The sequence below is a fragment of the Abramis brama genome, assembly GCF_963993115.1.
Source record: "Abramis brama genome assembly, chromosome: 22".
Classification (NCBI taxonomy): Eukaryota; Metazoa; Chordata; class Actinopteri; order Cypriniformes; family Leuciscidae; genus Abramis; species Abramis brama.
The window spans coordinates 423,603-438,151 of NC_139984.1; the positions used below are offsets into that span (position 1 = coordinate 423,603).

Genomic DNA, 14,549 nt, shown 5'->3' on the forward strand with positions numbered 1-14,549 from the left:
ACTAGAATGAAATTAAATATAGTTACAATAGTTTTTTGATTATTATTGAGTTGTCTGGTTTAGGAAGGATTTTAAGAATATTTTATCTGGAATATGTAAATTGTTAAAGGAATGAAAAAGGGGTATAAATAAATCCTATGACAGTGACTTACGTACGGGTATACCATCACATAAGATAATAGGTGTTGTGAGACTGTATAAAGCAACAAATGTCTAATAACATAGACAGAGAACTAGAGACTTGAGATATCAGCACATCTCAACTTGAAATACAGCAGACTGACCTCTACAAAACCTTTTAGAGGCATGGAGGAACATGCCATGTTCAACACTGGTAGATATACATTTATTATATCTAGAAAAGTATAACTTTATGCAGTAATGACAATTGAACATGGTAAATGATGAGAAGAAGAAGTAGTATTGGAAGTTATGAAATGGCACAATACTTTGGACTATAATGTGTTTATAGGAACTTAGGAGAACGTCTACTGGACAAGTGTTATCCAAAAATCAGAGTTATTGGATTTTAGTTAGAAATGATGAATGTATGAAATGTTATGAAATATTGTGGGAGAAAGAGGTTGCATTGTCAATGGGAAGTCTTTGTAACACCTGTTTTGAAAAAAACAAATATAGTGATTTGGTATACTGAACGAGGTGTAATTGAGTATTATGTGTTTGACTTAGTGGAACACATTAATGTAGAAATAGTTAGACAAATTCAAATACATGTTCAAAGTGCTCCAGCCAGAGGCCCGAGAAATATACAGTGATTTATCGGCTCATAAAGTCTGGAGGAAGGAAGACCAGTTGTTTGTACATAGACTACGTGCTAGACGTGCAGAGAACGATATAAAAGTAATAAAATTTGATGGAATATTTTATATTGTAGTGCAAAACGATGGATCCTCAAGTGAGAGAGGGGTAGACTCGCCCGATCCAATGGGCTCACCAGAACTTCAGAAGGGGTCATGCGGCCAGTGGGAAGGTAGAGATACCGAAAGCCCTAATTCCAACTATCAATTTCTGCAGGAAATGTTTGATTGATGGACGTAGCCGCACCTTTATCTGTGAAACCCCTGGTGGACAATTGGTCGGAGCTTGTTTGCATGAGATTACACATGGCAAACTAATGCGAGCTAAATATGGATGTTATTTGGTTACATTAAAACAAAGTACAGAAATCTGGCCTTCCGGAACTTCAGTACAAGGAAAAATTATTGAAAGCAAATTAATGAAACCAAAGAATAAGAGACCTTGGGTGGAGCACTACATGAATATTTTTCAAATGAATGTCACTACTAAGACAGGTCAGGTATATGCTAAATTGGCAAAATATGACAAAAAGAGAGGGTGTTACATGACTTACTTGACTTTGGAAATAAAAGAATAAATTTGCATAAAGGGGCGTGTTGTGTGAAACATGCAATTTATTCTTTTATGCCTCATAATATATAGGCTTCTAATAGGGTATTAAGTATAATTGTAACTTTGTGTAAGAAAAGTGTTGTATAAGAAAAACACTGTATAAGGTTTTTATAAGAAACCTTATTATATGGAAACAATGTAAAGGGTTTTTATAAGAAACCTTATTATATGAAAACACTGTATAAGGTTTTTATAAGAAACCTTATTATATGAAAACACTGTATACGGTTTTTATAAGAAACCTTATTATATGGAAACAATGTAAAGGGTTTTTATAAGAAACCTTATTATATGAAAACACTGTATAAGGTTTTTATAAGAAACCTTATTATATGGAAACAATGTAAAAGGTTTTTATAAGAAACCTTATTATATGAAAACATTGTATAAGGTTTTTATAAGAAACCTTATTATATGGAAACAATGTAAAAGGTTTTTATAAGAAACCTTATTGTTAAGAAAAACACTGTAAAGAGTTTTTATAAGAAACCCTTGAATCTGGTTCATTAGAAAAGACACTGAGACTTGTTTTTATAAACGTTTATTAAGAAATTGTCATTAAGAAAAGACACCACAACTGTTGTTTGTAAAGTCATTTATTGAGAAGATGGTTTATAAAAAAGAGACACTGCAATTGGTGATGTAAAGTCATTTATTGAGAAGATGGTTTATAAAGAAAAACAGACCACACTGAATGTTGTAAGCATTTATTAAGCATATGGCAGAGTAGAGAGAAATTGAAAATGTATTAGAAAGAGCTTTACCAAAGAAAGAAGAAAAATGCAATCATTACCGTCTATGTGTTGCGGACGAGACACAGAAGATACAGCGATGAAGAAAAGGTCCAGAAGAAGGAGGACGGAGAGACAAAGGCTTTATAACCAAGTCCTAGGGGGTTTCCAGGAGAGGATGACCAATGAACAAGTTATAGGGAGTTTCCAGGAGGAGATTTCTGAAGATGTCCAAAAGTTGATGGACTTTAAAAGAGCTGGAATGACATGTCCAGTCAGACGCTGATTCACCAGGACGTCTCCGGTGTTAGATGCCTTGCCATTGCGCCTCATGAAGATGAAAGCTTGCAAATTATTTGGTTTGGATTTGCTTTTATTTTTATTTTATATATTAGTACCTTTTATGTAAACTAGTTAACCTGTATTTAATAAAAAAATACATATAATTGAAATTAAGAAGCTCGCCTGCCTTAAGTCTCTGTTTTACTAAATATTGAGCTGAACTAAACCACGGAGCAGTCTTTCGACTGAATTGTAAGTATGGAAATTTATATACTTATTGTTTAGAACGAATTCGACTGACTTTACCTAACCTGAGAATAAACAAAATAAGGTAGAAGGTGTCTATATTTAAGACCCAAACAAGGGGTTAAATTAAGCACCATAAAACAATATATATATATAGTTTTTGGACAAAATTAATAACTTTTAAGATGTGAATTTGAGTGTATATTTTTAGTAATAATAATACTTTTTGTCGATGTTTATAATTTTTTTTATTTGAAGTGTACACATTTTTGCATTATTATTATTATTATTATAACTACAGTCAAACATCAATACAGAGAAAGCTTTTTGTTACACACGTGTAAGATTAAAATGTAATTAAAATGTAACAAAAATAAACAAGAATGCTTTATCCATCTGGATCTGATCTCATTTCAACCTCTTTTTTTGCTGTATGGTAATAGCACTACCAGTTCATTTGTAAGTATAATTGTGTGTGTGTGTGTGTGTGTGTGTGTGTGTGGGTGGATCTGTTTTGCACATTTTGTTGTGATTTCACCAGAACAAAACGAATAGCTCAGTCTCCGCAACGGATCGAAGCGCGCGTCCGTGTGAAGACTGCGCGAGCCACAAGACAACACTGTATCCGCTTCACTGATCGAAGCGGCAACGAGCACTTTGATCACTTGATTTAAAAAACAACACATTTCAGCGCTAGAACGACTCTAATTTGACAAACGAACAAAATGAATGCTCTGCTAGTTAACTGGATATGTTTTATTAATTTGTATTGGTACATCCATGCCGCGAAGATGTTTTAAAAAGTGGTGGGGAGAATATCGACCCTGGCAAAAAGTGGTGACGTGCGTTAATGTGAACGCCCCCTCCCGGTATTTCAGACACCCCCTCATCAGCGCTCGGCTGGCGCCGGCTCTGCCCCAGAGGGTTACGAAAATTGTCTTGATACCTTTAAAATTTGGGCTGTAGATTTAAGTTTTTGTGGTTACCATTGTCCTGAAGAGCAGATACATGAAGCTAAACGCTACATTGACTCTATAAGCAAGTTCCATTTAGCGTGTGCTATGATAGCTGTGGATATTTTTTAACTGAAATGGATCAAATTAACTGGTTCCAGGTGTACAATGCAAGTTGGAGCGACTCAAATTTATTTTTAAGTAATCAAATAAGGTATTAAGTACCTTTAACTCAATATAATTTTTGAGTATAATTCCATTTGAAGTCACAAATAAAAAAAATAAAAAAAATGATGCAGACTGTTGTGTTAAAAAATTATTTGGTCTTTTGACAAAAGGGCATTTCATTTGCTGGTCTATTAATAAATGAATGTCATTGTGATATTTTCTTGCCTCTCTGCAACAGAGTCTTTCTGGTTGAGACTCTTTTTCACAAGAATATTTTCATGACTGAACAAGTCATGTTCCTCAGAATTAAGTGCAATTTACAGGTGCATTTGTTTCTGGTGCCAGGAACAAGACTGACTGACATGTTCACGACTTGTTGAAATTACACTCACAGTATTCACACTGGCGTGTAGGGAAAAAAAAGAATGAATATAGACTATTACAAAATGACTGCTTTCTGGGATCTTAATACTTGCATGTTATTTGTGAGGCTTTATCAATCAGTGTGAGGATTGCTGCTGGCCGTGAGTAATTTGGTCAATGCCTGGAGAGATCTTTTAACAGGGCAAGACATCTTTATCATCCTCAAGGGCCAGTCTGGCCCTGTATTTGGTTTTAAAGACTACTACTACTTTTCTGTCAAAGATACTAGAAAAGGCAGTATCCTCACAACTGTGTTCCTTTCTTGAAAGAAATGATATCTGGAGGATTTCCAGTCCGGATTTAGACCGTACCATAGTACCGAGACAGCTCTCGTTAGAGTCACAAATGATTTGCTCTTATCATCCGATCGTGGTTGTGTCTCTCTATTAGTGTTACTCGATCTTAGTGCTGCATTTGACACTATCGACCACAACATTCTTTTAAATAGACTCGAAAATTATGTTGGCATTAGTGGAATTGCATTAGCATGGTTTAAATCATACTTATCTGACCGTTATCAGTTTGTAGCAGTAAATGAAGAGATGTTTTATCGATCACAAGTTCAGTATGGTGTACCACAAGGCTCAGTACTAGGACCGCTGCTGTTCACTCTGTACATGCTACCCTCACACACACACACACACACACACACACACACACACACACACACTCACTCTGTACATGCTACCATTAGGAGATATCATTAGGAAACATGGCATTAGCTTTCACTGTTATGCCGACGATACTCAGCTCTATATTTCTTCAAAACCTAACGAAACTTATCAATTCACAAAATTAACGGAATGCACAGCTGATATAAAAAATTGGATGGCTCGTAATTTCCTACTACTTAACTCTGAAAAAACAGAGATTCTAATTATTGGGCAAAAAACTTCCTCACGTAATAACCTAGAATACTGTCTAACACTTGATGGCTGCTCTGTTAAGTCTTCGTCGTCGGTTAGGAACCTGGGTGTGCTCTTTGATACCAATCTTTCATTTGAAAGTCACGTGTCTAGTATCTGTAAAACTGCATTTTTCCATCTTAAAAATATATCTAAATTACGCCATATGCTCTCATTGACAAATGCGGAACAATTGGTTCATGCGTTCATGACCTCAAGGCTAGATTATTGTAATGCTCTACTGGGTGGTTGCCCTGCACGCTTAATAAACAAACTACAGCTGGTCCAAAACGCAGCAGCTTGAGTTCTTACCAGAACCAGGAAGTATGACCATATTAGCCCGGTTCTGTCAACACTGCACTGGCTTCCTATTAAACATCGCATAAATTTTAAAATATTGCGGATTACTTACAAAGCACTAAATGGTTTAGCTCCGCAGTGCTTGAGCGAGCTCTTAACGCATTATAGTCCTTCACGTCTATTGCGATCTCAAAATTCTGGCCAGTTGATAATACCTAGAATATCAAAATCGACTGCTGGCGGCAGATCCTGCTCCTATTTAGCACCAAAACTTTGGAACAGTCTTCCTAACATTGTCCGGGAAGCAGACACACTCTGTCAGTTCAAAGCTAGACTAAAGACACATCTCTTTGACCTAGCATTCACATAATACATTATAGACTTCTATAATTCAATGTTAGGCTGCATAGATTAGGTCAGCCGGAACCGGGAACACTTCCCATCAATCCTGATGTACTCGTTACATCATAAGAAGAATGGCATCTACGCTAATTTTAGTGTCTGTGTTTATCCCGAGGTTTTCCCGCAGCCTGCCAGATCCAGGCCGTATCCAGATGTGATGAAGGACCTTCGCCTGGACCCGATGACAACGCAGTGCTAAAGTGCCAACTAGTCTCTCCCCTGTGAAGGATCTCTTTCCCACTCTACAGATAAAGCGTTGTCGGGGAAATTAGTTTCGCGTTCCTACCCCAAAGCAACAAAATAAAATTCTGTATCAAAATTTATAAGGAAAGACCAGTACTTTGTTTAGGCTTGGCTTGTAGGGAATTACAAACCTGCGCACATATATTCTAACGCACATAACTATAGAACCAATTCTTAATGCGCATGTGAACGCCATCAGCATTTCTCACAGGTTCGCGTTTAAAGTCTGTGTAGAGGGAATGGTGTCGTCTTAGCGGCCCCTAATTTAATAACAAATGATCGTTGCGACGGAAGCGAATCAATCAAAACTAACTTTAGCTGGAAAATAACTTTACTAAAGAACCGCTATAAAGCCAAAACAATCTCTGTTACCCTAAATTATACGTTTATCTCTGTAAAGCCGCTTTGAAACAATCTACATTGTTAAAAGCGCTATATAAATGAAGATGACTTGGGTTTGCGTTTTTGAGGTTTGCGCAGAGATAACCTTTTTTTCAAAAAATGTGAAGGCTTGTAGTCAAAAGTCAAGTCATCTTCATTTATATAGCACTTTTAACAATATGGATTGTTTCAAAGCGGCTTTACAGAGATAATAGGAAATTAAAGTGATTGACAGAGATTGTTTTGGCTTTACAGCAGCTCTAGAAGAAAGTTATTGTCCAGCTAAAGTTAATTTTGATTGATTCACTTCTCTTGCAACAATAATTAGTTATTAAAGGAACACTCCACCCATTTGCATTAAGCTTTGCATTGTTAGAAACCCAGTCATACTATTGAATGGTCGTGCAACACCCTCTCATTTTCCCCTGAGACGGGAGAAATCTGTATTTACCTCTTTACACTTCGGCATTTTGCGTCATTGTCGGAGGAAGTGTAAGAGGGGGGGATTTCTGTTGAGACTACAAGCACTAGTTCCCACCCTTTCAAACTCGCCCATAGGGGGTTGGACCTAATGCGCTAACAGACCTATCACAGATCAGTGCCAGTGCGTTTGATTTCCAATGCCATCCTCTTTTTCCCGGACATGTCCAGCCGTCGAGATCGTCCAAAATGTCCGGGATTCGGCTTTTGCTTTCTGCGGTCACCATTCATTGTTTACATGCACACCTTTTGTTTCAATCTAGCTGAATTCATTCCGATTGGTGAATCTGAATGTAGTGTTTACATGAAAGTTGTTGTCTTTCATCCACATAAGCCAAAAATACATTTTCTGGCTTTTCTCAGTCTAGAAAGCTCCAAATTCAAAAATAATTTCACATTTCTTCGACATAAATGACCTATTTTAAATACACATTCGTCTTTCCAGAGGTGAAGTATCCCTTTAACTTAGGGGCTGCTAACACGACACCTTGGAACCTATTTCATGGTTTGCGTTCTCGAGCCACCAGGCACTGTTTTGTGCGGATGAGCGGCCGGATCGCATTAACCCATTTACTCCTAAAACGCCTGCTAAAAACGCCTATAGAATCCTATGGCATTCTAGAATAAATAACCTTATTTCCTGAGGGTTTTCTGAAAAAATACTAAGAATTGTCAACGTCTACCCAAAACCTTAATATCTAAGCCTCTGTAGCACCTAGAAACATGAAATAAAAAGCATTGTAAAGGTAAGAATCACAGGTTTTATTCCACCATGCTCCTTTAGCAATATCATACCAACATTTTTCAAAACATTCTTAAAATCATTATAATCATTATAATTCATCAAAATCATTATACATAAATTATATAAAATACAACAAATACAAATTTTAAACATGCCAACATTGAACAAGGCACCTTGTTATGAGGGAGAGGTGGGGAGGGGTGGGGAAAGTCCTGAGATGGAACAGGGAACAGTCTCAGACAGACTAAGTAAATAACTGACAATAAATATAACATAACATAAATAACTGACAATAAATATAACATAACATAAATAACTGACAATAAACTGCTTAACTAACTAACACACATACACACAGACAGACAAGACAGACAGGCACACTGAGTAACTAACTAACACACATACACACACACAGACAAGACAGACAGACACACTGAGTGATTAACTAACTAACACACATACACACACACACACACACACACACAGACACAGACAGACAGACAAGACAGACAGACACACTGAGTGATTAACTAACTAACACACATACACACACACACACACACACACACAGACACAGACAGACAGACAAGACAGACAGACACACTGAGTGATTAACTAACTAACACACATACACACACACACACACACACACACACACACACAGACACAGACAGACAGACAAGACAGACAGACACACTGAGTGATTAACTAACTAACACACATACACACACACACACACACACAGACACAGACAGACAGACAGACAAGACAGACAGACACACTGAGTGACTAACTAACAAACACACACACACACACACACACACACACACACACACACACACACACAGACACAGACAGACAGACAAGACAGACAGACACACTGAGTGATTAACTAACTAACACACATACACACACACACACACACACACAGACACAGACAGACAGACAGACAAGACAGACAGACACACTGAGTGACTAACTAACAAACACACATACACACATACACGAACACACACACACACACACACACAGACACAGACAGACAGACAAGACAGACAGACACACTGAGTGATTAACTAACTAACACACATACACACACACACACAGACACAGACAGACAGACAAGACAGACAGACACACTGAGTGATTAACTAACTAACACACATACACACACACACACACACACACACACACACACACAGACACAGACAGACAGACAAGACAGACAGACACACTGAGTGATTAACTAACTAACACACATACACACACACACACACACACACAGACACAGACAGACAGACAAGACAGACAGACACACTGAGTGACTAACTAACAAACATACACACACACACACACACACACAGACAAGACAGACAGACACACTGAGTGATTAACTAACTAACACACATACACACACACACACACACACACACACACACACACACACACACACAGACACAGACAGACAGACAAGACAGACAGACACACTGAGTGACTAACTAACTAACACACATACACACACACACACACACACACACACTGAGTGACTAACTAACTAACACACATACACACACACACACACACACACACACACACAGACACACAGACAAGACAGACAGACACACTGAGTGACTAACTAACTAACACACATACACACACACACACACACACACACACTGAGTGACTAACTAACTAACTAACTAACACACATACACACACACACACACACACACAGACACAGACAGACAGACAAGACAGACAGACACACTGAGTGACTAACTAACTAACACACATACACACACACACACACACTGAGTGACTAACTAACTAACTAACACACATACACACACACACACACACACACACACACACACAGACACACAGACAAGACAGACAGACACACTGAGTGACTAACTAACTAACACACATACACACACACACACACACACACACACACACTGAGTGACTAACTAACTAACTAACTAACACACATACACACACACACACACACACACACTGAGTGACTAACTAACACACATACACACACACACACACACACACACACAGACACACAGACAAGACAGACAGACACACTGAGTGACTAACTAACTAACACACATACACACACACACACACACTGAGTGACTAACTAACTAACTAACACACACACACACACACACACACACACACACAGACAGACACAGACAGACAGACAAGACAGACAGACACACTGAGTGACTAACTAACTAACACACATACACACACACACACACACACACACACTGAGTGACTAACTAACTAACACACATACACACACACACACACACACACAGAGTGACTAACTAACACACATACACACACACACACACACACACACACACACAGACACAGACAGACAGACAAGACAGACAGACACACTGAGTGACTAACTAACTAACACACATACACACACACACACACACACACACACTGAGTGACTAACTAACTAACACACATACACACACACACACACACACACACACACTGAGTGACTAACTAACACACATACACACACACACACACACACACACACACACACACACACACACACACACACACACACAGACACAGACAGACAGACAAGACAGACAGACACACTGAGTGACTAACTAACTAACACACACACACACACACACACACACTGAGTGACTAACTAACTAACACACATACACACACACACACACACACACACACTGAGTGACTAACTAACACACATACACACACACACACACACACACACACACACAGACACAGACAGACAGACAAGACAGACAGACACACTGAGTGACTAACTAACTAACACACATACACATACAGAACACACAGACAGATAAGACAGACAGACACACAGACACACACACACACACACACACACACAGAGTCATTTATGCCGAACAACGTGGTGCATGAAGCACTCGCGGTGCAGAGGAATGTTGCACTGCTTGCACCCCATCAGGGTTGACCCTGGACGCACGTTGGTGCCGCTGTGCTTCAAACAACACTCCCTGCAGGTCTTCCTCTTGTTATTTATCTGCACCAGATCATGTTCAGCCGAAGCTCCTGTTGGGCTGGTGGGCACACAGGGAGCACTTCTCGCTGTCACGATCAGCTCCTGGGTTAGATCCTGTAGCCAGTCCTTGTAGCCGCCCCTCCTGTACGTCCACTCGGGTCCTCCAGCAGACCTGGCAGCGACAAAGGCGTTGTAGCCCGCCACAGTGACAAAGTAGAAGAAGAGCCTCCTCCACCACTTAGTAGACCGATGATGGATCTGGTAGTAGCCCACCATCTGGTCCAGAAGATCAACCTCCTTCATGTGCTGCTGATAGTCAGCAAGGCACGCTGGCACCCGAACCTCTGTCAGCCGCTGACCATTGGTTTTTCTCCTCACTGACCCATGAGCAGTCGGGTCATGATAATTGGACAGGACCATCACAGTCTTGGTGTCCTGCCAGACGCAGAAGGTCAGGTCATCCCGCTGCGCCACATTAAATTGGTGTTTACTCAGGTCAGCCTTCTTGGTTAGCTCCCTATTTTTGGGGAGGTCCTTCCTCCCAGCACGCACCGTGCCACACGCTTGCACCCCCCTGACCTTCAGATCCAACAACAACTGCACACTAGTGTAAAAGTTGTCCATATACAAGCACAAGTTGGACCCAAAATAAGGTTTAGCCAGGTCTGACACTACCCGGTAAGCCAGGCCTGTCTCAGTCTGACCCGCAATGGCCCCCGTGTACACCTGGAAATTGCTGACGTAGCTGGTTTTGCTCTCCGCCATCACCCACACCTTGATTCCCCACTTCACGGGCTTCATAGGGAGGTACTGCCGGAAGGCCAGGCGTCCCTTGTATTTCACCATCGACTCATCCACGCATACAAAGCCATTGACCTCATACAGCGCGTTGAATCTAACCAGGAGGAGGTCCATGAACCGCCGGATCCAAGTTATCTTGCAGGTGGAGATATCTGAAAATACATATGATAAAGAATTTAAGCCTAACATGTATTTCCATCATTGTATTTATTTACATGTATTATGTTATTTATAGTATTTATATTTATTGTTATTTATTCATTGTGCCATAATTGTATTACTATTTATGATTTTATTTATTCATTATTACTATTTATTATGCTATGCATTATTTATGCCAGTATTGTATTTATAATTAGCATCATTGTATTTATTTATTTATTTACATGTATTATGTTATTTATAGTATTTATATTTATTGTTATTTATTCATTGTGCCATAATTGTATTACTATTTATGATGTTATTTATTCATTATTACTATTTATTATGCTATGCATTATTTATGCCAGTATTGTATTTATAATTAGCATCATTGTATTTATTATTATCATCATCAACCATCATCACCATTATATTAGTAATAGTGCTATAGCACCACTGTCATTACTGGCCATTCCGTTTTCTAAGAGAAGAGAACGAAACTCGGAAGAGAGCACAAGAAAACAAATAAACATAATAATTACCTCCAGATCATGTCAAAACGGTCCCCTGACATCGCCTTGGGAACGCTGGTTTGATATAACCATTTATTCTGCCTCCAGTAGTCTCGGCGTGATGGCAGCTTTAGGATACCAAAAGCGAGACACAGCCCGAGAAATGTTTTCATCTCAGTTTTTGAGACTGGTGTCCACTTTGAGTTCGTGGGGGTCTGTCCTCGCGCCTGTTCCGCATAGCGATTAGTTTTGGTCACCAACATGTCCCACAACTCATCCGTGAATATCATCGAGAAGACATCCAGGGGGCTAGCATCTACGGGGATCGGTTGCTTCACCCCGGATGTACGAGTGAATCGTTTCTTAGCCCGAGGCTCGTAATTATCGGTTCTCCAGTCAACCTGGAATCCCCGAAAGTCATCATCCTCCTCGTCGGAGTCCCACAGATCCCACTCCTGTGCCCTGTCTAGAGGATCCGGCACAAAATCATCCTCGTCCTCCCTCTCATGGTCAAGTACCTCACAATCTACTTCAATATCACTGCCATTGCTGTTAAAATCATCCATTTCCATTGCTACTAGCTACTCGCTAATTGTCGCTAGGCAGCCTTGTCACTAAAAACATAAACTAAACCGCACGTGTATGTCTGATTGATTGACGTGATTTTCAGCCAACCACAGTACATTTTGGTGGTTACGTGGTCTTAAACAAATGAACAAGACCCACCTCATGTGTATTTGAACCAATGACAGTGAGTTAAATGCTGCACTTGTCATGAAAACGATGAAAACGATGACGCAAAAAGAATGTTGCGCTACGCAGCAACCGGCGGGAGATGGAATGTTGCGTTGTGCAGCATCCGGCGCAAATGGGTTAAGGGTTTTCTGTTAGAACGGTGTCGTGTTAGTGGCCCCTAATAACTAATGATCTTTGCAACGGAAGTGAATCAATCAATGATATTGACATAGATAATAATTTCAGATTCTAAGTGTGTTCACATACATTTCATGATGAAACGCACGTAACGCTTCTTTAGGTGGCGATTTGTGAATGTGTGTAAGATTGGAGTGTTACGGGGGATGGAGACGGTGATCATTTTCGGGTTTGTTCCTTAATTTTTTTTTTCAAACAATTTGAAGGCTAAGCAATTTGCCTGATAAGCAATTTGAGCTGTTCTAAGGCTTTTTAAGACATGAAGAAATTAATACCGTACATTAGGGGTGCGCAATATTGACAAAAATATATCTCGATTTTTTCAAAGTTTTGTTGATAATAATTAGATGATATTTTACTGATTATGTTTTTGAACTGGTACCATGGCTGGTTTAAGCCGGTTATTGACAGCAGACTCACGAAGATATTCATATTTTTCATATTCTATGCAGTGGTCAGTTCACAGCAGTGACAGAAATGAATATTTTTATTAAGGGGCAATATTTGCAACCTTAAATTGATTTCCAGGGGCATTTTCACATGGATTTTTTTCTAAACTTATTTAGAGGTGTGCATCACCTTTTATGTCAAATTCTAACATTCCAATTAAATTTTATTAGAATAATAATAACAACACAGTACCAGTGTTACCAGTCAAATTAAATCATTGATTCAAAATCCATCTTTGCAGTGCAGAGGTGACAGAAGCGGCATCAGAACTGGTATTAATATATTTACACTCCATTTACGTAAGGAATAATTGACGACAGGCCGTTGAATTATTAGAAAAATAATGCACACCCGAGGTGGTAATGCAGTCGCGAAGCGTGTGTGCATTATTTTTCTAATAATTCAACGGCCTGAAGTCAATTATTCCGCTTATACTACAGTTACCACACCTCAAACATTGTTCAGATTATGTATTTCAAGACGTTTGTAAAGTTTTTGTCATTAAAACGCTCTTGAGCCACTGATAGCAGACTAATGCTGGGACACACGACTAGCTGACACATTCTCTGACTGTTTTCATCGACTGCAGCAGATTTTAAACACCGACTCTGAACACAGACTGAACGCGCTGAACACGCGTTTGGGCATGATCAGTCATAAGTATCAAATTACATTCATAACCGGCCTTAAAGTGTGTCCCCGGCTTTATGCAGTTATTAATGCAGTTATTAGAGAGAGATGATGCAATAATGAGACAGAAAAGCATGTGCGTCATTATTATTATTTATTTATTAATTAAATTCGTTTTAATTAACTCGTTCATTCTTTTGTTTCTATTATTGACAGATGACAGTAGACTAGCCAAATAAATGAAACACAAAGCCCTTTTAACAATTAGGCCTATCAATAATTATTTATTTAGCCTATATTCAGTTTAATTTTCTATTGATTATATAGTGTAAAGGACCAC

The 14,549-nt window shown here is 39.1% G+C and overlaps 1 protein-coding gene across 1 annotated transcript; it reads right to left on the reverse strand.

Annotated features, from left to right (window-relative positions):
• Nucleotides 1-10,610: 10,610 nt before the first annotated feature.
• Nucleotides 10,611-12,768, reverse strand: LOC311073721 (piggyBac transposable element-derived protein 4-like; the record flags this gene model as incomplete). Its single annotated transcript, XM_084099661.1, has 2 exons — nucleotides 10,611-11,692; nucleotides 12,336-12,768. The coding sequence occupies 2 exons, from the start codon at nucleotides 12,766-12,768 to the stop codon at nucleotides 10,611-10,613; spliced, it is 1,515 nt and encodes a 504-aa protein (XP_083955787.1).
• Between the last annotated feature and the right edge of the window lie 1,781 nt (nucleotides 12,769-14,549).